The sequence below is a fragment of the Dipodomys merriami genome, unplaced genomic scaffold (genome assembly GCF_024711535.1).
Source record: "Dipodomys merriami isolate MVZ:Mamm:240054 unplaced genomic scaffold, mDipMer1.0.p SCAF_16, whole genome shotgun sequence".
NCBI classification, from domain to species: Eukaryota; Metazoa; Chordata; class Mammalia; order Rodentia; family Heteromyidae; genus Dipodomys; species Dipodomys merriami.
The window spans coordinates 6,832,142-6,857,101 of record NW_027202937.1 but is presented as its reverse complement, the minus strand read 5'-3'; the positions used below and the strand labels follow the sequence as shown (position 1 = coordinate 6,857,101).

The window sequence follows — 24,960 nt, the reverse complement described above, 5'->3', positions numbered from 1 at the left end:
TTTCACTTGCTATGCTGGTGTTTTACCACTTGAGCCACACTTCCAGCAGTTTTTCAGCAGTTATTTTTTAGGATAGGTTCTCATTTCCTATCTTGGCTGAAATCACATGTCAGCACTGTGTAACGCTTCTCTCCATGGTGACAAGGACTTTTCTGCCCAGGCTGTTTTGGCACTATAATCTTGCCAATCTCAGTCTCCCATGTGGGTGGAATTACAAGTGTGAGCCACATAATCCAGCCCCCTTCTGATCTTTAATGTTACCGTCTTGAAGTCTGGATATCATACAAAAACATGTGTTAAGATACTTCATTTTACAAAGCTTGTGTGCATCTGATCATCAAGATATTTATCAAAATGAACTCTAGGGAATGAAGACAAGTTTTTTTTCTTTTTCCTTTTCTTTCTTCTTCATCTTCTTTTTTTGCTATTTTCATTTTCTTTTCTTTTTGTTCTGTTTGTTCATTTATATCTTTGGGAATGTAAGGGCAGGCACAGAAATGGAGGGACAAAGGGTGAACAAATGCAGCAATGGTACTCACTGGACACTATGTTGAAAATGAACAATACAACTTGTGGGTGGGGATGGGAGGGAAAAACTGGGAGAGAGCAAGGGAAGGGGTGACATTGCCCAAAAATATGTACTCATTACCTGACTTATGTAACAGTAATACCTCTGTATATTAACAATTTAAAATTTTTAAGTACCTAATTTTACTCGAGGTGAAAAAAAGCAAACATGAACAAATCCTTACTCATTTTAGAGAATTTAGAAAACATAGAAAAATATACGGAACAAAATCATTACTAATGCCAGTAGTCAGGAATAATCAGTTTGGTTTGTTTCCTTCAGAGCATTTCTGACTGTGTATAGATTTTTTTTCTTTCTTTCTTCAACAAAATTGAAAACATAATTGAAGGGAAATGGAGTTAAGTCAGATTCCTCACTGTAACTTCTGGAAGGGCCTGAAGCCCAGGACTGTGATGAACATATCCACGTAACCTTGAGTCACATACTTGTGTACTACCTTCGGACCTTGAGGCCGTATCAAGCCAGATGTCACTTTTGTCTAATGGGAGTAGAATCAGGCAACCCTGCCGGGCTGTTGCGTTGTTGCTGGTGCTGCAGCTGCATCCGAGGGCAGAGAGCTCATGAATAAAACATAATCGCCATTCCTATTGTGCCTTGCCTTTTCTTTGGTCTGCCCAAATCCCGTTTCACACTAGCTGGAGCAGAGAAGAACCTGCAGCATTACCATGATGTACCTGAGTTTGCATCCTGCTTTCCCACTTACTTAGGCTCTCATGAGCATTTTCCTAGTTTTTTTTGAAAGCACAAAATGCATAGAGCTTTGAATTGTGCTTAAATGATGTTAGAATAGAAAACATTCCATTGTTGTATTACAAGAGTCAATTCCCCATTTGGGGTTTCTGTTTCTAAGCTTTTATTATTATAAAAAATAACACAAGCATCAAATTGTATGCAGTTTAGAAATTTAAATCTCAGATTATTTTCTAGGAAACAAAAATTCCCATATCACAGTAGTACCAATAAAAGAACCTCGTAGTTTTGTCGTTAAACTCTTGAAACCTATTGCAACATTAATGTATGGAGAGTTCAGATTCAGATGAAATTTCTATTTTATTACAACCATAGCAACCCTATGTATTGGTGTTAAAAAAAAAGATCTGTAATCTTTACTAATATTGCTAGGACTGAAGCCTATGCATTTACAGTAAATTTTTTATTTTATTTTATTTTATTATTTTTGGGTCCGGTCATGGGGCCTGAACTCTGAGCCTGGGTGCTGTCCCTCAGCTCTTCAGCTCAAGGCTAGCGCTCTACCACATGGGCCACAGCGCCACTTCTGTTTTTTTTTTTTTTTTTTTTTTTGCTTATGTGGTGCTGAGGAATCGAACCCAGGGCCTCATGCATGCAAGGCAAGCGCTCTACCACTGAGCCAACTTCCCAGCCCAAACAGTCAACATTTTTTTTTAACCAGTTTTTACTCGACCAATTATTCTATCAACTGAATTCACTATTTCCTCAATAAAGAACTGGTACTCTAGCCGGGCCTCAGTGGCTCACGCCTGTAATCCTAGCTACTCAGGAGGCTGAGATCTGAGGATCATGGTTCAAAGCAAGCCCAGGCAGGAAAGTCCATGAGACTCTTTTTTTTTTTTTTTTTTTTTTGCCAGTCATGGGGCCTGAACTCTGTCCCTCAGCTGTCCCTCAGCTCTTCAGCTCAAGGCTATTGCTAAGGCTCTACCACTGGAGCCACAGCGCCACTTCCGGCTTTTTCTGTTTATGTGGTGCTGAGGAATCGAACCCAGGGCCTCATGCTTGCAAGGCATGCACTCTACCAACCACTGAGCTACCTTCCCAGCCCCTCCATGAGACTCTTATCTCCAATAAACCACTCAGAAAACTGGAATTGGTGCTGTGGCTCAAATGGTAGAGCACTAGCCTTGAGCTGAAATGCTGAGGGACAGCGCCCAGGCTGAGTTCAAGCCCTACGACAGACAAAAAAAAAAAAAAAACTGGTACTCTGGCAGGCCAAGCAAATTATAACTAATTGTCACTCTCTGGAACATTGGTGCATTTCTGCTTCCCGGAAAAGTTACTTCTCAATTATGTCCATTACAAACATGTTCAAATCCGGTTACCTTGTAATTATAAGTATATAACTTAATACAGTATTGTGTAAAACAGAAAAGAGTTTATGTAAAAATGGAATGCTTTGAAGATCTCTTAATAGCCCTCATAAATGAGTGTTGAATTGGTCAAAGGTGTATGTAAATAAGCACAAATCTGTATTCTACTTATGTTGCTTTGTAAATGCTGTAAGTTCACATCTACTTTAAAGAAACTAGCAGTGGTACTCAGACAGCAATGGCTCTCAACAAGGCAGTGCTGACCCCTAGGGGTTTGTTGAGAAATTCGTGGGACGTATTTTCAGTTGGGTTCACCTGGCACTGAGTGGATGGGAAGCAGGCCCTGTCGTGGACTGCAACCATTGCAAATCCCACTGAGCAATCAGGTAAGTGCAACACCTGTTTTTCTCTTAAATAGAAACGCAACTCCCCAATACATGTGCACTTCAGAGTGACCTCCTCTGAAAAGGGGGTGGGCAGAGAACTTTCCATTAGAGGATAATGCTATGTTCATAGTATGTACTCCTCATATGCTATGTATTTTACCTCTGTGGTCTCTAATAAACCCATGACCTCAGTGTCTTCACCATCATCATCATCATCATCATCATCATCATCATCATCATCATCATCATCATCATCACCACCACCACCACCACCACCCCAACCACATGCACTCAGAAAATCCCAATTGAGAAATATTCTACAAACTAACCAGTACTCTTTAAAACGGCCAGGGTCATCTAAAGCAAAGAAAGTCTGAAAAACTATTCCAGTCTAGCAAAGTCTGAGACATGATAAGAATTCTGCTGAAGAACTCTGAAAAAGGTTTTCAGACCTTAAGTGAGGGCTGTTTTTTTTTTTTTTTTTACTTTCACTGCACATTGTTAAGGCTATAAGTGACACTTGAGATGATGTTATCTTTGATCAAAAGTATTGTTGAGGGGCTGGGAAGGTGGCTCAGTGGTAGAGCGATTGCCTCACATGCGTGAGGCCCTGGGTTCAATTCCTCAGCACCACATAAGCAAAAAGAAAAAAGCCGGAAGTGGCGCTATGGCTCAAGTGGTAGAGCGCTAGCCTTAAGCTGAAGAGCTGAGGGAGGGTGCCCAGGCCCAGAGTTCAGGCCCCAGGACCGGACCCAAAAAAAAAAAATATTGTTGAGGGGCTGGGAAGGTGGCTCAGTGGTAGAGTGCTTGCCTGGCACGCATGAGGCCCTGGGTTCAATTCCTCAGTACCCCATAAGCAGAAAAAGCCAGTAGCTCAAGTAGTAGAGCACTAGCCTTGAGCTGAAGAGCTGAGGGACAGTGCCCAGGCCCAGAGTTCAGGCCCCACAATCGACAAATAAAAAATTTAAAAAATATATTAATATAGTTGGCCCAAAGAGAAAACAAAACACTAGGCTGGGAACTCTAGAAGAACCTGGAGCTCTTGGCATCTTAGAACCACCTTACCTTCCCATACTAAATCCTGAAGTACTTGCTATGTCAGATGGTGGATTTTTTTTTCCCTTATTGCCAGAAGCAGACATTTTTACTGATATGACACTCCCCACAGGCAGCCATATTGCTGAGGGCTATTTATACCCGGAGTGGACTGCAGTTTGTATTGAGCCAATTCTTAACTGATAAGACTTCGGGGAAGCAAGTGGGTCATGAGGGTGGCACACTCCTGAATGAAATTAGAGATTTTACAAGAGACATGAAAGATGATTTCTTTTTGCTACATGAGGAAGTATGGTAAGAAGACACCTGTCTACAAGTCACGAAGAGGACCTTCACTGGGTCTGCTGATGCCTTCATCTTGGATATCTCAGACTCCCAAACCGAATTCATGGTGTTTGTTACAGAAGCCTGAACTACAGCAACATTACCCAGTCCTGTAGGGAAGCCACAGCTCTTGTTCAAACCACCCACATTATCTCAGCTGTGTAGGGCTGATGGGATTGACATCCTAGTGACCATAAGCTAGATTTCTGCTGCCTCATCATGAAAAATTAGGGAGCATCTTGTGCTCTAGCTCATCCCTTCTCATAAGTACTTCCTAGGCAAGTTTATTTAGAAGTGATTGCTCTAATCCTTAGCAAGATCTAAAAAATCACCATGCTTTTGGGCTGGGAAGGTGGCTCAGTGTAGAGTGCTTGCCTTGCATGCCTGAGGCCCTGGGTTCGATTCCTCAGCACCTTACATAAGCAAAAAAGAAAAAAGCCGGAAGTGGCGCTGTGGCTTAAGTGGTAGAGCGCTAGCCTTGAGCTGAAGAGCTGAGAGACAGCGCCCAGGCCCAGAGTTCAGGCCCCACAACCAGACCCAAAAAAAATTACCACGTTTTTGTTTTTGCCAGTCCTGGGGCTTGAACTCAGGGCCTGGGCAATGTCCTTCAGCCTCTCTGTGCTCAAGGCTAGTGTTCTACCTTTGAGCCACAGTGCTACTTCCAGCCTTTTCTGTTTATGTGCTACTGGGGAATTGAACCCACAGCTTCCTGCAAGCTAGGCAAGCACTCTACCACTAAGCCATATTCCCAGTCCTGAACCATATAATTTTTCAATGCATATAGATACGGATTTAAGGAACAAGGCCCATCTTAGCAAGTGGAAAGAAAGTTTGAATTATTGAACTTAAAAGCTGAATAGACCCCTTATTTGTTCATTCTAGTACTTGGAATGGGAAATTGGTCTTCCTAAAGTGCTGTAACCAAATTTTGGTATTTGGTCTTCTCTTATACCACAATCCTTTATTCCTTATCTCATTTCCTTTCCCATACATCCTTACCCAAAGAAATAGCTGGCTTCCCGCCTATACAGAATTACAACTATCTCTGGTTCAGAGTGAAATGCAAGTCCTTTCAGATTATTTCCCTAATAAGGGTCACCTTTAGTTAATAGATTGATGGACAAAAGTTTACAAATTAAAGTAATACTTAAAATTTTATTTCAGCTTATATGTACAATGTTTAAATTGCTGACATAAACCTGTTTAATCCAAAAAAGAAATGTGAAAAATGTGAAGTACTTCTACCAAAGAAAGAACAAGTTGGTATAGCCTATCCAAAAGTCTTCCACTAGTCTCTTCAGAAGATCTAACTGTAGTTCAAGCACAGGTTGGATGTCTTTATCCTTCAGGCTGTAAAAGATTTTCAGATTTAAATTTTTTATTTATTTTTTATTTTTTTGGTTGGTTGTGGGGCTTGAACTCTGGGCCTGAGCGCTGTCCCTGCGCTCTTCAGCTCAAGGCAAGCGCTCTACCACTAGTGCCACAATGCTACATCCGATTTTCTAGTGGTTTATTGGAGATAAGAGTCTCACAGACTTTCCTGCCCGGGCTGGCTTTGAACAGCAATCCTCAGATCTCAGCCTCCTGAGTAGCTAGGATTACAGGCGTGAGCCACCGGCGCCCAGCTTCAGATTTAAATTTCTGAAACTCATTGAACACTGCAGGGAAGACTGCTAAGCCTACTTCTACTATCTCATTTGTTGTTGGATATAATTGATCATAAATGGCTACTAGCATCAAGAAGACCTTCTGGAAGGAAGACTCTTCAAGAGCATCTCAAAGATCATAAGGATCATAAAGATGGGAACAGCCAGGTTTCCTGGAGGCACTCTTATTCTATCAACCTCTATACCATTTCGATCAAAATGATATTCAGGCCTAAGAGCCAAGAGCACAGTGCACAAACTCATGGAAGATTTTTACAAGAGACTAATACAAGAGGCATTATAAGGTATAAGAGTGAGGCATAATCTGAATTATTAAAATGATGAGAACTTGAGTGCTCAATTTATTCACATTATTCTATACATCCTGCTTTCTTTCTCATGGGATGATTAGTTAGTAATAAAGAGCATGTTACAGCCTGGTCCAGTAGCTGGGTATCCAGTAAAAACTGTGTCCTCCTTCCTCCCCACTCTCAGGTAAATGAGGTTAGTCCTTGAACTCTGAAATTCTTTTATAAAAGAAATGATACTCATTGTTCTATTAGAATCCTTGTCAGTATGATTCTGAATTGCTCTCAGGAATTCCTTCTCTTTTGTAAAACAAACACTTTGTATTGTTTGAAGTACATATGAAGTTTCATTTTTGTTCAGTGTTCTTTTTTTTGCATTGTGAAAAGTATTTCTGAGGAATGGAAACCCCAGAAGATAATGACCAAAAAAAAAAAAAAGTTAAGTAAAAAAAAAAAGATCCAAAGGCATACTGAAGAAAGCTAACTTGGGAGCCAGAAGGCAGCAAATGCAGCCTCTGAAGAGACTTGTTCTAATTATTACCTAAAAAGTAAAGTTATACAACTACATTCAAGGTCATTGATAAAGTACTACTTTAAAACTAGAAATAACTACACAGTTATGAAGGGCAGCGGAATTGCTGAAACAGGAAAGAAAAATGGACTTAAATAATTTGAATGAGGACACCATCCATCCATCGGTCCTAGATGCTCCAAGTATCTGAGTATCTCCAATTCACTGTTTACTTTCTCTTTCAGTCTTCACTGCACCTCACAGAAGTGTTCTCACACAACTACACAATAGTTGCTATACTGTTAGGATTCAAAATTTCAATCCAGTAGCCATCAGGATCTTGAATAAATGCCAGACCTTTCATTTTACCTGTAAAGTGAAAATGTTCGTTACTGACAAGTGAGCTCATAAGATGAAACATTTTTCTTAACTTGATTCTTAATTGGCACTTTCAGGAACCACATTATTTTATGTATGGTTTTACTGTTTCAAGTTCCATGTTGTCAGTGTTGCTTAAATGCACATTTTTCATAATGCCCCAAATGTTATCTTCCACACAAAAATGAAAAGCAGCTCTTCTAATGTCAACTGTGGGATGGCCTGCAACTGTCAGAGACCAATTATTTGCCTCATTTCCCTGTTACCATTTCTACCAAGTCAGGAGTCACTGGAATTTTTTTTTTTTTGGGTCCGGTTGTGGGGCCTGAACTCTGGGCCTGGGCCTGGGCGCTGTCCCTCAGCTCTTCAGCTCAAGGCTAGCGCTCTACCACTTGAGCCACAGTACCACTTCTGGCTTCTTTTTGCTTATGTGGTGCTGAGGAATCGAACCCAGGGCCTCATGCATGCAATGCAAGCACTCTACCACGGAGCCACCTTCCCAGCCCCTGGAAGTGTTTCAAAGAAAAAAACAAAGACTGGGAGGTTCTCAAGGGAGTGAACAGAATAGGTTACCTACACAGCCAAGTTACCCTCATGGTGGGTCTAGAAAATGGGAGGAGCCTAGATTTTGATGACTCCCTGGATCCTGGGTCCACTCTCTGGTGAAACTGCCTTCAGTGCTGTTCTCTGAGATGCCCAGGTATTCTACTTTTCCTAAGCTGGTTGAAGTAGAGTTCTGTCACTTACAACCCAAAGGGTTTTATTTCAACAGGACATTCTATACAGGTGCTTATAACATTATTTAATTAGGGAAAGGCATAACTACAGTAAGTAATAGTCTCACCATCATCAGGTTTCTTCACAAATTTGACTCCTAGCTCTTCAAATCTTTTACAAGCACCATGAACATCAGGAACAGCAATTCCAATGTGACCTTAGGTGACATACCCCCGAAACACACATACACACACAGAGAATAAAAAAGGTAATCACAACAGTGCCACAAGTGGCTTCCAAAATAATTTCAAAACAAAAGGCAATTGAAAACACACTGAGTCAGGTAGGTTCCAAATCTATATTAAAGAATGAATACAGTTATAACTAGCTGAGTATAATGGAATAAATAGTTGGTCTGAATTATAAGTTATTTAAAATAAACCAATACAGGCTCATATAGTTCAATCTGTTAAGAATAATCTATACCAATGTAGGACTTTAACCAGATCAAGGAGACAGTAAGAGAAGTTATTGTTAACTCATACTGAATAGGTTTACTGGTAGCAGTGACAATATATCAGCTTTTGCCTTGTGGACTTGAGTGATTTTTACATTAAGGCAGAAGTGTACACTACCAGAAAATTAAGATTGCTATTAGCAATAGATTTCTTTGGTTTTGTTTTGTTGTTTTAATTAAAAAGTGTTATGGAAGGAGCTGGGGAACTTAAGTGGTAGAGCAATTAAGTTCAAGCCCCACCACTGCAGAGTGAGACAGATTGACAATGTCTACTGAAAGTATAATACTAAGGCTTTAAAGTAAAATCATCATGAAAGAATAAACGCTATATTTAGGCCAAGACTCAAAAATTACATACTCCTAAATAAGATTATTTATGGAAAATAAAGATCACTATATCTCAATAAATTATTCTTAGTAATCATTACTGCTTTAGGTTTATTATAATACTAACATGTACACCATGTAACATCAATCCATACATATTCCATACAAATAGTAAAACATACCAAATCCCCGAGGGTCTGAATTGCCATTGTGGTAACTTTGGGTCTCATCATCTTCCGTGCCCCAATTGCTGCAAAAGAAGGGAAACTAGAACTCATACCTCTGTCCTGCAGAACAGATACCCAAAAAAGAAATCTCCATCTTAAAATCTTCTCCTGTGTACCATTTACAGAGCTGATCTAAACCTGCTGCTACACTATAAATTGTCAACTGTACACAGGACAAGAGGGAAAAGTATGGTTTTAACCAGATCAAGGATAGAGTAAAAATAGGCACTGGGATAAGCAGCAATACCAGCAACATCCTTTACTGTGCTAAATACATCATATTGGATTAAACTATAAAGTTGAACATTTCCATTTTATAGAAGAGATGTGTACAGAAAGATATAATTTGTCAGGGTCAGCCAATGTCTAGGACTGTTTCATTCTAAGATTTTGTTCTGAGTCAAGACACATTTTGCAACAAATGGTCTTTTAGTAATTAGTAAGGAGTACAAAGAAACAATGTAAAGATACTAAAACTGTAAACATAACAAAAAGGGAAAAAGGGAATTTTTACTTCCATTCTCTTAACTGTTGAAATTATAAAAATACTTTAATTATAACAAAATGGTTTGACTTCTTGTTTTCCCTTTCTCTTTTTCTTTCCAGTACTGGGGAATGAACCCAGGGCCTTGCACATGTTAGGCAAATGTTCTACCACTGAGCTACATCTCCAGCCTTCCCTAAACTGATTTAATAACTTTTTAAGAACTTATTTTATACACACACACACACACACACACACACACACACACACACACACACAAATACATATATATGTATGTATATACATTTATAACTTTTAGATTAAAAATGCAACAAAATAATTAAAGGACAAAAATTTGAATGATGTAAGATTTTAGAAATAGTATCTGCACATTAATTAATTACAGTTTTGATAAATACCTCATCACTACTTAAGGTTTTTATATTCTCTACCTAAAAGACAAATGTCTTACTGGCCCAAAGACCCGATTATTTTTCTGGGCGCTGTCTCTCAGATCTTTAGCTCAAGACAAACGCTCTACCACTTGAGCCACAGTGCCACTTGCAGTTTTCTAGTAGTTTATTGGAGATAAGATTCTCACAGACTTTCCTGCCTGGGCTGGCTTTGAACTTCAATCCTCAGATCTCAGCCTCTTGAGTAGCAAGGATTATAGGTGTGAGCCACCAGCGCCTGGCAGACCCAAAAATTTATATAAAAAGTTTGAAGTCAGTCTAGGCTAAACAGTGAGTTCAGGAATAGCTTAGGCTACATACTAAGCCTGGTCTCAAAAATCTATAAAAACATTCAAACTGTGACAAATTGAATTAAACTAGCAATCAGAAAAAGTGAATGAAGGGGCTGGGAAGGTGGCTCAGTGGTAGAGCGCTTGCCTTGCATGCCTGAGGCCCTGGGTTCGATTCCTCAACACCACATAAGCAAAAAGAAAAAAGCCAGAATTGGCGCTGTGGCTCAAGTGGTAGAGTGCTAGCCTTGAGCTGAAGAGCTGAGGGACAGCGCTCAAGCCCAGAGTTCAGGCCCCACGACTGGACCCCCCCCCCAAAAAAAAAAAAAAAAAGTGAATGAAGGAAGGAAGGAAGAAAGAAGGAGAAAGAGAGACTCTTAAAGATCTGAATATAGAAAATGATAAAAACTCACTGTGTCAACTCAAGTGTGGCTTTTCTGGAGAATGTCCATGCGATTCTTTCATTTTTCTCTTTGGGGATGTCATTTTTATCCTCATAAGCCAAGAAATAGAGTGAAAATTTCATAGAAGGAAAATCAAGTTTTTGGAGTAGGCTGAAATGAAAAACAAATGGGTAAATTCGTTAAGAGGAAAGACCAATTCATGTTAAAATCAATGTAACTTCAATTGAGTGAGACAAGGAAGAGGAAAATCAGTGGAAGAAAAAAAATCTTTTAAAAACAAAAGTGAGCCGGGCACCAGTGGCTCACGCTTGTAATCCTAGCTACTCAGGAGGCTGAGATCTGAGGATCGCGGTTCAAAGCCAGCCCGGGCAGGAAAGCCAGTGAGACTCCTATCTTCAATAAACCACTAGAAAACCGGAAGTGGGCGCTGTAGCTCAAGTGGTAGAGCACTCGCCTTGAGCTGAAGTGCTGAGGGACAGCGCCCAGGCCCAGAGTTCAGGCCCCATGACTGACAAAAAAAAAAGTGAAACATAAAAATAAAAGAAGCCAGGTGCCAGTGGTTCACACCTGTAACCCTGGCTTCCCAGGAAGCTGAGATCTGAAGACTGTGGTTCTACAGAAGCCTGGGAAAACAAATTGGTGAAATTCTCATCTGTAACCAGCAGAGAGCCGGAAGTGGAGGTGTACCTCAAGTGGTAGAGCCAGTCCCAGTTCTGGCACCAGGAAATAAAATACCTTTGTAATTCACTGATTCTTCTTACTTAATGGTATTTAGCTAGAATTACAGTATTTGTTTCTAAGTAGAAAAATGGTATCCTTTTAAAAGATTTTTATCAGCATAAATTATTTGCGTAAGGGGGTTTTCACTGTGACATGTCCATACTTGAATACAATGTACCCCACCCACCTTACTCCCCTCTGTCCCATATATCCCCTCTTACCCTCTTAAAACAATTTCAATAGGTTTCACCATTCTATTTTCACACACAAATATAAAGTTTACCTTTTTATTTTTTTGACCTTGTTTCTAATCAACAAGAACAAATGGTTGTGGTATTGCTAAGGGAACATTTCTCAAGGTTGACTCAAAATCTTTCAATTAATTATCCCTGCTATGCAATACGCTTCAGCCCACTGAGACCCTGGTACTGACTTACTATTGACTATAGTACCTCTGGCACCTACTAAATAAAGGCATAGACCTTACTGACGCATCTACTGTGACTTGCATTGAATAAATCCTCCACACTATTGCCAGGCTGCACCTATCTGTGAGTTCTTTAAAAATACAGTCAGGGACTGGGGACTTGAGGTGGTATAGTGCCTGCCTAGCAAATGTGAAGCCCTGAGTTAGGTAAAACCACAGTACTACCAAAAATACAAAAAAAGGTCAGCACTGGAGTCAGTGGGGCATGGATTCAAATTCCAGCTCTGATCTGTGCCAGCTGTGGGGTCTGGGCTCAGTAGCATCATCATGTTAAGGTTTGGAGGTTTTCTTATTTGCAAAATGGGAATCAGCCCCCCAATGACCTGCCGTGACTGAATGAAGTGACATGGAAAGTACACCACAAACAGGAAGTGTCCAGTAAGTTTCTTTTCTACCCTCTAAACATATAAATATACTTATTATTATAAAATTAATGTTATTATATATTGATTCTTTCTTCAAATATTTAAAAAAACCCATGCTGGTTTATGCTAAATAAATACATTATGCTAAATTCTGGACAGAATCACAAGAAACTATTAACAGCAGTAATCTAGAGAGAAGGGCTAGGAGAAGGAAACTATTGTTCTTCGTTTTCTATTGTTCCGACCTGATCAGATTTTCTTAATAGACAAACACTACTTGAGGTGTTCTCTTAAAGTCAATGGAGGTTATGTAGGCAGTCAATTAAATATCATTTAATTTTGTTCTTCATATTACCAAAAACAATTAAAAACTTCATGTTATTTGGGGAAACAAATCAAGAAAAGTAAAACTGCCAGTTATATCTGACAACAGGTAAGAGTGAAGATAAACAAACATATTAATCTTCCGTGGTTACCAGCTCAGTGGCCATTACCAGGCCAAGAATGAAAGTGCTGCCTACGAAGGGAACAGGCCCTTTGAGTAAACGCATTCATTTTCTGAGCAATAGGCCCTTATATTTATGTTTTCTGAAGTAAACATAAAGCCACAAACTGTCAGAACATTTAAAGAGATCTGAACAAATAAAGGACTTAGATGGAATTTGGTTGCTCATGGGCTTAGCTTGAATAGAGAAGGGAACTTAACCTGTCTACGCAGGCCCCCTTACAGAACCCTGGCAGAAAGAATATCTGTTACTTTTAAATGGGCCTAAAAACCTTCCCCGTATTCGCACTACGGAATAAACATCAAAGGCTAATACTTTACTTACGTCATTCCAAGAACTCTAGTATAAAAATCCAGTGACTTCTTAGGATCCTTAATTCGTAGCATGGTCTGCTGTAATAGAAAATCCTAAAAAGAAACAGTTACATTAAAAACATCTTTAAAAACATCTTTAACCTTCACTTGTGCTTCTTATAATAAGATACAAACAGACCACCATTGTTAACATTTGTGTGTGTGTTCCAGTCTTGAGGCTTGAACTCAGGTCCTGGACCCTGTTCTTGAGCACTCTGAGCCACAGCTCCACTTCCAGTTTTCTGGTGGCTAAGTGGAGTCTTCTCACAGACTTGCCACCTGGCTAGTTCTTACAACTTTCTTTTTTTTTTTTTGGTGGGGGGGGGGATCGGTCATGGGGCCTGAACTCTGGGCCTGGGGGCTGTCACTCAGCTCTTCAGCTCAAGGCTAGCGCTCTACCACTTGAGCCACAGCGCCACTTCTGCCTTTTTTTTTTTCTGGCTTATGTGGTGCTAAGGAAGCAAACCCAGGGCCTCAGGCATGCAAGGCAAGCACTCTACCATTGTGCCACCTTCCCAGCCCATAATTCTTACAAGTTTCTAACCATATGTAAGGCAGTTGGGCTTTGAGGCTCTAAGTTTCCAGAAGGCTTGAGGTACTTTTCTCAGTCTTGGAGCTGTCTTAAAGGTGTCCCTTTGGGCAAACAGGTGAGGAAAGGAAAAGTAGCTCCTGATATCCAGGTGCTAGCCTGGCACACACAGCTAGGCCTTAGTTCATCCATACTGAACAGAAAACCCCTACAGTCACTGTGATTGCTATGAAGGAAAACCTTTTTTTTTGGTCAGTCCTGGGGCTTGAACTCAGGGCATGGGCACTGTCCCTGGCCTTTTGCTCAAGGCTAGCACTCTACCACTTGAGCCACAGCACCTCTTCTGGCCTTTTCTATTTATGTGGTACCCAGTGCTTCATGCGTGCTAGACAAGCACTCTACCACTAAGGCACATTCCCGGCCCAACCCAATTTTTTTTTTGGGGGGGGGGGGGTCCGGTCGTGGGGCCTGAACTCTGGCTCTGGGTGCTGTCCCTCAGCTCTTCAGCTCAAGGCTAGCTCTCTACCACTTGAGCCACAGCACCACTTCCGGCTTTTTTCTTTTTGTTTATGTGGTGCTGAGGAATCGAACTCAGGGCCTCAGGCATGCAAGGCAAGCGCTCTACCACTGAGCCACCTTCCCAGCCCCCCAATTTTTTTTTTAATTTTAAAAGAAAATTATAAATAGTAGCAACACTGTTTGTCACGCTTGTCCAAGTACAGATTAAAACAAAATACTGAAAATGTGACAAAAACAGCAAGCAACTCTTCCTCTCTGGTAATGTGAGTGACCGGAGGCTTGCTTGTCAACCTCCATGTTTGCTTGGGGAGGCCAAGGCCTGGAAATCTTACTGTGCTCTGTCAGCAGACCACAGGCCATTTCCAAGGCAGCACTTGGCAGCCTCATGGGGGAAGCTGTTCTTGGTGCTCCGCCAATGCACTGCAGTCTCTGAGAAATTACAGGGAAAGACTAAATGCTAAGATGTCCCATATTATTTGAGCAAACACTAATTTATACTGCTCTGAGGGACTTTTACAGATAGAATTAAGGTTATTAATCAGTCAGCTTTAAAATACAGAGATTAGAGTGAGTTCAATGTAATCACACAAGGACCTTAAAAGCAGAAGAGAAAGGCAGGAAAGCCAGAAAGAACACAGAAGAAAGGTATGGCAAATAACGGAAGCAGGAAAAGCAGTCTCCCAGTACTAGTTATGAGGTATGGGAGCACAAGATACAAGGAGATGAGACAGATCTCCCTGCAACCATGAGCCAGCCAGGAAACCACAGAAAGGAAATGCCCAGTGGCTCACCCCAGTAATCCCAGCTACTCAGGAGTCTGAGATCTGAGGACTGCGGTTCCAAGCCAGCCTAAGCAGGAAAGTTTGTGAGAGTCTTTATTTCCAATAAACTACCAAAGAAAAGAGGAAAAAGCCTGAAGTGGAGCCCAGGCTCAAGTGGTAGAATGCAAGCCGTGAGCAAAAGAAGCTTAGGGGGGGCTGGGAAGGCGGCTCAGTGGTAGAGTGCTTGCCTTGCATGCATGAGGCCCTGCGTTCAATTCCTCAGCACCACATAAGCAAAAAGAAAAAAGACGGAAGTGGCGCTGTGGCTCAAGTGGTAGAGCGCTAGCCTTGAGCTGAAGAGCTGTGGGACAGCGTCCAGGACCAGAGTTCAGGCCCCATGACCGGACCCAAAAAAAAAAAGAAGCTTAGGAACAAGGGCCCAGGCCCAGTTCAAGCCCTAGGACTGGCACAAGGAAGGAAAAGAAAGGAAAGGAAAAGGAAGGGAAGAAAGAAGGGGGGGGGAAACTAAGAGGAATTGCATTCACACAACCAGATTTTGGAAGCAAACTGGTTTATTTGGGTTTTTTTCTTTTTCTTTTTTGTGCCAGTCCTGGGGCTTGAACGCTGAGACTGGGTGCTGTCCTGGAGCTTTTTTGCTCAATGTTTGTGCTCTACCACTTGGCTCCCACTTTCAGCTTTTTGGTGGTTAATTGGAGATAAGAGTCTCACAGGCTTTTCTGTCCAGTTTGGCTTTGAACTGAGATCTTAGTGTCTTGAGTAGCTAGGATTACAGGTATGAGCCACTGGCATCCCAGCTTAACATAAGTCCTGGTTTTAAACTTGGATTTTAAACCAATGGGACGCATGTCAGTCTTATAACCTAGTGGACGGTGAGCTTATGTACCCCTAACCAATCTACATCCCATAGTATTGGTCTTTTCTTCAGTCATGAGGCCTTTCATCTCTCAAGCACAGAGAGGAAAACATACAGATGTGAGAGAAATTATTTTTGAGACAATAGTGGTTCATATGCTGGATCTAAATCTGTGATCCTGAGTAAGTCATTACTTTTGTTGAGCCTCAACAAATATTACCTTGAAATACTACTTGAAGTTCTGTCACTCACATAGGTTAGAGAATGTAATATATCTCATGTCATTTTATTTATTCTTATAGCAGATCTCTGAGCTGTCTTTACTTTCACTGTACAAACTCGAGAGTCCTGCCAAGGTTACTGTAACCAATGAATGGAGGATACAAATGGAGGTCATCTGACTATAAATTCCATACATGCAATGTTTGAAAAATCTCTTTTTCCTGTTCTCCAAAGTGCTTTATAATGCCAATAGCTAATTAGTCCACCTCACATTAGAGCTGGTGTATCGGGTAGCCCATTTTGTTTATCTTAGTATTACCCAAAGTGTCAGTCATGTTTCTTTTTTTTTTAGTTTAATATATCGGTCATGGGGCTTTAACTCTGGGCTTGGGTACTGTCCTTGAGCTCTTCAGCTCAAGGGGAGCACTCTACCGCTTGAGCCACAGCGCCACTTCCGGTTTTCTGGTGATTTATCAGAGATAAGAGTCTCATGGACTTTCCTGTCTGAATTGGCATTGAACTGTGATCCTCAGATCTCAGCCTCCTGAGTAGCTAGGATTACAGGCATGAGCCACCAGGGCCCGGCTAGCCATGTTCTTTATAAATGTAGATAATCAGCAATCAAGCTGAATTTAGTTCATTGAGGATCCTTTTTTCTCTTCATGGCAAATTCCAAAATTACTGTTTTGAATCAGTATCCTAGAAGCAGACAAGGTGGAAGCCAGGTTCACCCTCTCTGGGTGAGTCAACACCTGTGTCTAAATCTCCTTATATGCCTATTAGAGTTGTGAGGATTAAATTAAGTAATTGACTTACAATGCCACACCTGGCCTGGCACACTGACTATACACCAGCTATTATACATTCCATTTTATGGCCCTACTCAGAACTTTTAGGACCCAACACTACTGATCTCAGAATATAACTCTTAATCAAATAAAGTTTAGATAAGTGTATCTATTTGTATTTCTAAGTATCTTCCTACAATTGTGTGTGTGTATGTGTGTGAGTGTGTATGCGCACTAGGGATTGAACCTAAGGTCTCTTGCATGTTTCAGTGTGTTCTCTACCACTGAACCACAGTTCCAAGAATCTTTTTTGTTTGAAACAGTCCAGGATATAAAACCCAGTTATCTGGGAAATTAACTCACACTACACAGTCCTGAAATCATTTTGTTTGTTTGAAATAGTCCAATACATAAAATCCTCAGTTATCTGTGAAACTAACATACTAAATGACTTAAATATACAATATGTAGGATGATTAAAGGATATCTAAGTTAACCAGAGGAATAATTCACATACATGTATAATCTAAAGACATAAATCTCCCTTTAATTTTGCAATGATTAACGTTTTTCCTAAGTACACATTAGGTGCTAGTCAAAATTGGAAGTTTCTGACTCTGCTCTGAAGACAAATCCCCTCTTGCCTTCCTCACGGGTCTGAGTAACTTAAGACCAACAGTGGATCTTCAAAGAATTTACAAAAGATGCAGTTAAGGTGAATCACAAGTAATTACAACAGATGTAATCCGCTGACACTGCTGACTCCACAGGTACAAGTCCCGAGGCGTCGGCGGGGCCTGGCCTTGGCACTGCAGTGAGGCACCGCACCTGAGCGAGTTACGGGCTTCAGTGCCGTCCCGGGAAGTAGTGAAAGCCTCACGGGCAACAGGTCCTTCCTCTGACTGGCTCGCAATCGTAAAACCCGAGGGTGAGCGGAGGAATTCCTACGATTCCCCTACCGTTCGAAGCCCGAAGATCTGTCTCTCCTTCAGGTCGGAGGGGTTGCCGTGGGCAAACAACAAAAAAAAGCCAAGCCAAAGGGGTTGAGCGCGGGGCGATCGCAGCGGTTGGGAGGGGTGAAGCCGGGGGCACAGCGACAAGAGCTTCGGGCCTGTGCCCAGGAGGTCTGGGCGGCTCGTGGCGTCCGACCCGGGAGCAGGGACAGCACGGCCCAGGAACCTGACCCGGGCTGGCCAGGCTTCCAGCCACGTCCCCAAATAGACAGGACCAGGAGAGCCGCAAGCAGATCCCACGTCCCCGAGCCAACCTAAAGACAAGAACCCGTGCATCCTCACAGGCCGCCCCCTTCCCCGGACTGGACCACATCCACCCTCTTCCCGGCCCGCTCCCGTCCGCCCGAGGCCGGCCGACCTGCAGCAAGAGGCCGCACCGAGTTAGAATTCCGCCCAGGACCGCGTCCTCTGAAGGCGGGAGTAGGGGATCGAGGGCCCACCTTGGTGCTGGGGTCCGCGTCGGAGCAGCAACTGAGAGCGGCCTCATCAGTGAGGCCCCCGGACGCGGGCTGTGATTCTGCCATGACTCAACTGCACAGTCAGGAACGGCTGCACCAAGGAGCAGAGACACCGCCGACAACCCTCCCAGCCTTAAACCCGCCTGCCCTCACGTCGGCCAACGCGACGGCGCCGCGGGGGCGGGCGGCAGCCACGTATAGCCAATCGCTGGGGGGAAAGGTATAGGCTCTCTGCTGATTGGATGCCTGGCCTCGGGTTCCCATGGTTGAAGACTACAACTCCCAGGATGCTTTGCGTAAAAATGAAGTAAGCGCTTTAAAAGAGAAAAAAAAAGTCTGCAGGCGGGAAAGTGAGTTTTTTGTGTGACTCATGACCTAGTTCTGTTGCCATTTAATTATTAAAGCTCAAGGGCTGGAGATGTGGCTCACTGGTACAGTACTTGCTTTATACCATAAAAAAAAATGAGAAGGGAAAAACTTTAAAACATATAGAATAAGCAGGACATAGTGGCAGAGATTGTCCGGAGCATGGACCAGGACAAAACGAGACCTTATCTCAACAAGTTGTAGAAAAATACGTGTAATACGAATGTTATTTTTGGAAAGTTTAGAAATACGAAAAACAAGGTCGTGTGTTGTGTATGGAACACTTATCTAATAATGACATCAGAAAATGCCCCAAAACAAACAATTCCTAACAGGAACATTTCTCCTGAGGAGCAGCCCAGGAAGCTGCCTCAGACTTCCAAATCAATGGAAAAAACAAACAAAAACACAACAAACAGCACAAAAAATGACAAAAGAGAAAAGGATCAGTTTATAAAAGAAGGAATACATTTTTGAGTATACAGAGAATCCTGTTTGATACCCTTGAGATGGAAAGAAGTTAAAAAGTATCTGTGAGGATCAAGGGTTGATGTGCATGAAGAGCAACTGAAATTCATATGCAATATTTGAAGGATTGACTCCCATTCTATTACCCCAGGTATGCCTGTATGTGCTTTGACACAGGCAGGAAAATCCAACCTGAACCTGGCTGTAAACATTCCATTCTGGACCTAGCCTGTAAGCTGAGGCCAAGCTGTGAGGCTAAGAAAGCGTTAAAGAGGTTGGAAGACAGAACTGGATCATGTGAGGGTCAACTGTCTAGACAAGACAGATGCAGAGCGGTTTGAACATTAAAAAGGCCTAAGACCTTAGAAAAGGAAATACCCTATTCTCGGCCTGCATCTACAGTCACCCTCTCCCCCACCCGTGCCCCTCCTTACACTAAACCCAAGTAACCTCTGTTTCCTTACTCAAACCCATAGAAGCCCCATTCTGGGCCCACCTCCTTGCACAAACCTCCTTTTCCGTGGGAAGGTTTGTTGCCCCTTGCTGCTGTACCTCAATAAACAGCCCTAGCCTGTTGACAAGGAAGTCTGGCTTTTTCCTTTTCCTTTCTCCTCCATTTTTCTTTCTTTCTTTTTTTTTTTTGGGGGGGGGGGTCCAGTCGTGGGGCCTGAACTCTGGGCCTGGGTGCTGTCCCTCAGCTCTTCAGCTCAAGGCTAGCACAATACCACTTGAGCCACAGCGCCACTTCTGCTTTTGTTCTTTTTGCTTATGTGGTGCTGAGGAATCGAACCCAGGGCCTCAGGCATGCAAGGCAAGCACTTTACCACTGAGCCACCTTCCCAGCCCCTCTCCTCCATTTTTCTAACATTATTGAGTCCTAGGAGTCCTGGGATTATAGGTGTGCATTTACTACACCATATAAAACATTATTATTTTGCTTAGTGAGTTGAGTTCCATTTTATGAGTTGCCTAGGTTCCTATTGTCAGATATTTGGGATTTCTGTATTGGTAGATTTGGGTTCCCCCCCCCCCAAGTACTAGGGTTTGAACTACATTTCTTGTAATTTCCAAGCAGTTGCTCTACAACTTGAGCTATAACCTCCCCTCCCAAAAGTTATAATAATATGAATAACTAAATATAAATGTGGGGGTATAAATAATCTTGGGGGTAAAAGTCTGAAGGAAATGGGCTGTGTATAGTTACTCAATATTTATTTAATATTTATTCCATGTTGAATAAATGGCTGGCTACTTAAATTCTTATCTGTAGTAAGATCATGTGGCTATGTTAGGACAATTACAAAATAACTAAAATTGACTATCTGAACAGTCCCCACAAATTTAGACAATTTACAGTCTGTTGTTTTGGCATTTTTATTTGTCAATGAAGGATTGGCCCCTACCCTATTACTCCAGGTATGCATGAATGTACTTGACGAAGCAGGAAAATCTGACTTGAGCCTGACTATAAACATTCCATTGTGGGCCTAGCCTGTAAGGCTCTGAGGCTGAGCTGGGAAGCCAGGAAAGGGTTTAAGAGGTTGGAAGACAGGGGCTGGGAAGGTGGCTCAGTGGTAGAGCGCTTGCCTTGCATGCTCAAGGCCCTGGGTTCGATTCCTCAGCACCACATAAGAAAAAAGAAAAAAGCCGGAAGTGGCACTGTGGCTCAAGTGGTAGAGTGCTAGCCTTGAGCTGAAGAGCTGAGGGACAGCGCCCAGGCCCAGAGTTCAGGCCCCACGACTGGACCCAAAAAAAAAAGAAAGAGGTTGGAAGACAGAACTGGATACTGCAAAGGTCAAACTGTGTAAGCAAGACAGATGTAGAGTTGTTTGAACATTAACAAAGCTAGAGACCTTGGATAAGGAAATACTCTATTCTTTGTCCAAATCTATAGTCATCCTCATACTAAATTCAAGTAACCCTTGTCCCCTTGCTTGGACTCTGTAAAACCTGACTCAAACCTCCCTTAGCTCAGCCTCCAAGCCCAGGGTAAGGCTGAGTTCCTCGCTGTTGTGTCTCAATAAATAGTCCTAGTCTGTTGAGAATGGAATCCGGCTTTTTCCTTTTCCTTTCTCTTCCGTTTTCCTAACAGTCAATAATATCTCTTCCTCTGTTGATGAAACTTGGAACAGACCACATCATGGAGTTACAGTTTTGGGGAACAGTACGGAAACTTAGAAGAGATTTCATTGTCTCCATTTCATTTTCTTTTTTTTTTTTTTTCTAATTGTGAAAATACTTACAGAGGGGTTACAATTACATGGGCAAGATAATGAGTACATTTCTTTTTTTTTTTTTTTTTTGGGTCCGGTTGTGGGCCTGAACTCTGGGCCTGGGCACTGTCACTCAGCTCTTCAGCTCAAGGCTAGCACACTACCACTTGAACCACAGCGCCACTTCCGGCTTTTTTCCTTTTGCTTATGTGGTGCTGAGGAATCGAACCCAGGGCCTCAAGCATGCAAGGCAAGCGCTCTACCACTGAGCCACCTTCCCAGCCCCAATGAGTACATTTCTTATCAAGCATTGTAGCCTCCTCCTTTGTTTCCCCTTCTCCATTTCATTTTCCAAATGAAGACACACACATAGGACAGCAGCATTGTACATTCAAGGTTATTCAGCTAGTTAGTTGATTTATTTCATTGGGGAGTACAATCTACACTGAACCTCGGGTTCCTGATTATCAATCCAGTATTTTTTCCAGTACATAGTACATTAGTACTAAGCTACTACTGCTAATATTGATTAAGCCATTTCTATGTGCTACTATGCTGTATTTTTTTAAATCTCATTATATTTTCATAGACATTTATGGTTTTATATATGTGTAACATGGTGTTTCTTTTCCATTAAGCTCCAGAAAACTCTGTGGAAGGTGTAGCTTCCTTATATATTAGACATTTTCAAGGGACTCCCACGTGAGAGTATCCCATGGACCTAGTTTTTTGCCAGAGTAAATGAAACTATTACATAGATCATGGTACTAAAAATTCAATATGGTGGGGCTGGGAAGGTGGCTCAGTGGTAGAGTGCTTGCCTTGCATGCATGAGGCCCTGGGTTCGATTCCTCAGCACCACATAAGCAGAGAAAGCTGGAAGTAGTGCTGTGGCTCAAGTGGTAGAGCACTAGCCTTGAGCTGAAGAGCTGAGGGACAGTGCCCAGGCCCAGAGTTCAGGCACCATGACTGGCAAAACAACAACAACAACAACAAATTCAATATGGCAACACACGCCTTTAGAACCAAAAGCTCTGTTTCTGTTTAGCATTATTTCTTTAGAATATATTTTCAAAAGAAGAATTTGTCAGTTGATGCATATGAGTATATTTAAGACACTTCAAGGGTTATGATATTCTGGAATTTGTTTCTTACTATATCAGAATATACAGAGGTACCTCTGCCTAGGTAAGATGACAAAGGATCAGATCTCCACAGATTTATAAATGCCAAAAGTGGACAAGGAGACCCAGTGAATAGAAGTGTGACATTTATTGCTCATAGCCCAACAAATGGCAAGAATATGGCATGCAAGACAAGTTTCCTTGCTTCCAACCCCCAGAGGACAGAATCATTGGTCAGAGACAGGTATTGATTGTGAGAAGGTTAAGGAATCCAGGGCTAAGTGGTCAGTGTTCTTTTGTAATGAGCAATGAACAAGGGGGTTCCTTTCACCTGGAAAGTGATGTCAAGTCAGGGAATTAGTTATAGGAAAAGCATCAATAAACCGGAAAGGGGAGGAGGTAGATCTTGAGGAGCTCCTTTTCTTCACCCATTTCTGTCTCACTAGTCGTAAGTTTCTGAGCACAGAGACTCAACAGAGAACTCAAATGCAACACTCCGGCAACAGAAAGGTCATAGGAAACACTGTCCGGTATTGACACAGCTCTATGCCAATACCCTCAGAGCATATCCTGCAATCCCCCCAAGGCCTTCAAACTTGGAGAATGAGTTCTCAAGGTTTGGGGGACATCATGTCATATGCGTCAGAGAGCACATCCATGTGTCACAAGCAGGAACCCCACGCCCTGCAATTTCCATGTGTAGATGGACGCCCTCCGTGCCCAGGCCTGTCCCCCCACGCGCAGATGACCCACGCGCCTGGGCCCGCGCCCCATCCCACCCCCACTGCCCTCTGAGTGCGGCGCCCCGCGGAGCCGCGAGGTAACCCCAGAGGAGAGAACCCGTTTCAGACTTCCAACGGCCGTGGTGGTGGGGTGAGTGAGTGATCGGTCCGAGGTCAGCTTCAGCCAGCCCGGCGCCCTCCTCCTCTAGCATCCCACCTGGAAGAGGAAATTCTGCCCTCCCCCTCCCCCCCGCCTCTTTGTCTAAACCAGTGACCCAGCTCCAGGATGGAAAAACCCAACGAAGTCACTGCCCCCCTCCTCAATCCCAGGCTCTTCCTTGGACCCCACACCCTACTCCTTTAAAAAAAAAAACAACAATCAAAAGTAAGAGGCTAGGGATATAGCTCAGTGGCGGAGTGCTTAGCTAGTTAGCAGGTACCAGGTATTGGAAGCTCAGCCCAGGCACCAAATGGCAGTAATTGAGAGTCCTAGATACGTAATTTTATTGTAAATTTAAACTATAAGAATTATCCATACTTTTTTTTAGTTTTCTTCATCACAGTAGTGATTAGCATCTGCTTATTAGTTGTCAATGTCCACAGATTCTTTAGATTGATCGAATAGGGTCTGATCCTATTCTCAGCCTGAAATACATAAAATTAAGCATTCAATTACTAGAACCCACATGGAACTCTTTACATAGAATACTCTGTGAGGCATACTTTCCTAAAGTTTCAGATGCTTTTTTCCCCCACCTTAAAATTGAGAATGTGAGGTAAGAAGATATACAGAATGGAAAACATGTTGTGTGTTCCATGTAAGCATGTTTACCTGCATGGAGGCTTTAGATTTTGTTGACTAGACTGCTAAATGAGCAAAGCAGCTCACAATGAACTCACTCTCAGCATTAAACTTGACCAGTGATAAACCTAACCAGTTCTTCACTGAGACATTGAAAAAAAAAATCACCTTGGAACTCAAGCTGAAAAAGTAGAATTGAACTTGTACCCAGTTAACTTAAGAGTTTCTACTTGTATATAAACTACACTTATTATTGATATATTTTAAGTGACTCTGAATACTTATTTGGAGTCTTTGGAAGAATGAATACAATATGAAATAGTTCTATACTACTTTTCCAGCTACATTTTTCTTTCTTCTGTTGTATTCATGGCTTGACCTCAGGGCTTTGGACTGTTGTTTGGCTTTTTTGCTCAAGACTGGCCCTCTAACACTTGAACCAAGCCTCTACTTCCAGCTTTTTTGTCTGCTGGTTAATTGGAGAAAGGAGTCTCAGCATCCTGAATAGCTAGGATTAGAAACTTAAGCCTCCTGAGCTAGGCTTCTCCAAGTCACCAATTTCTCTTTCCTTTTTCTTGCTTCCTCTCCCCAAACTACCTCTTTTTTTTACCACTTCCGGCTTTTTTCTTTTTGCTTATGTGGTGCTGAGGAATCGAACCCAGGGCCTCAGGCTTTCAAAGCAAGCACTCTACCACTGAGCCACCTTCCCAGCCCACCCCAAACTACCTCTTAAGTGTAGTTGGATCCAGGGCTTTGTGTTTTTTATTCGGACAATCTTGTTGGTGCTCATAATTCATGTAGACCAAGGTCAGCAAATGAAGAGCCTCCCTCTTTTGTCACCCCAGTACACTTTCTCTCTTTCTTCCTTCTCTCTCTTCTTTCTTTCTTTCTTTCTTTCTTTCTTTCTTTCTTTCTTTCTTTCTTTCTTTCTTTCTTTCTTTCTTTCCTCTCTTTCTTAAAGAAACAAGCTAATCTCCTCTCTAGGCCTGTA

The 24,960-nt window shown here is 42.2% G+C and overlaps 2 protein-coding genes across 4 annotated transcripts in view; one reads left to right on the top strand and one right to left on the bottom strand.

Moving 5' to 3' along the window:
• Positions 1-5,553: 5,553 nt before the first annotated feature.
• Positions 5,554-18,412, bottom strand: Glo1 (glyoxalase I). 2 transcript variants are annotated; one of them, XM_070023844.1, is made up of 7 exons: positions 18,257-18,315; positions 17,763-18,070; positions 13,082-13,164; positions 10,689-10,829; positions 9,005-9,072; positions 8,106-8,195; positions 5,554-7,252 (listed from the first exon to the last, which is right to left on the bottom strand). In XM_070023844.1, exons 3-7 carry the CDS (start codon positions 13,141-13,143, stop codon positions 7,164-7,166), a joined length of 450 nt encoding a protein of 149 aa, XP_069879945.1. In that variant the 5' UTR covers positions 13,144-13,164; positions 17,763-18,070; positions 18,257-18,315; the 3' UTR covers positions 5,554-7,163. The 2 variants fall into 2 exon arrangements, with proteins under 2 accessions (XP_069879945.1, XP_069879943.1); XM_070023842.1 differs by lacking the exon at positions 17,763-18,070 and having other exon boundaries at positions 18,257-18,412.
• Positions 18,413-23,265: 4,853 nt separating this feature from the next.
• The window catches only part of Dnah8 (dynein axonemal heavy chain 8), a 205,509-nt gene continuing 203,814 nt past the window's right edge, over positions 23,266-24,960 (top strand). The window contains exon 1 of one of the 2 annotated variants that reach the window (XM_070023840.1): positions 23,266-23,318. The gene's annotated coding sequence lies outside the window, so the exon portion shown is untranslated. Of the gene's footprint in view, positions 23,319-23,452; positions 23,553-24,960 lie in introns of those variants that run through there. The other variant, XM_070023841.1, reaches the window with a different exon arrangement.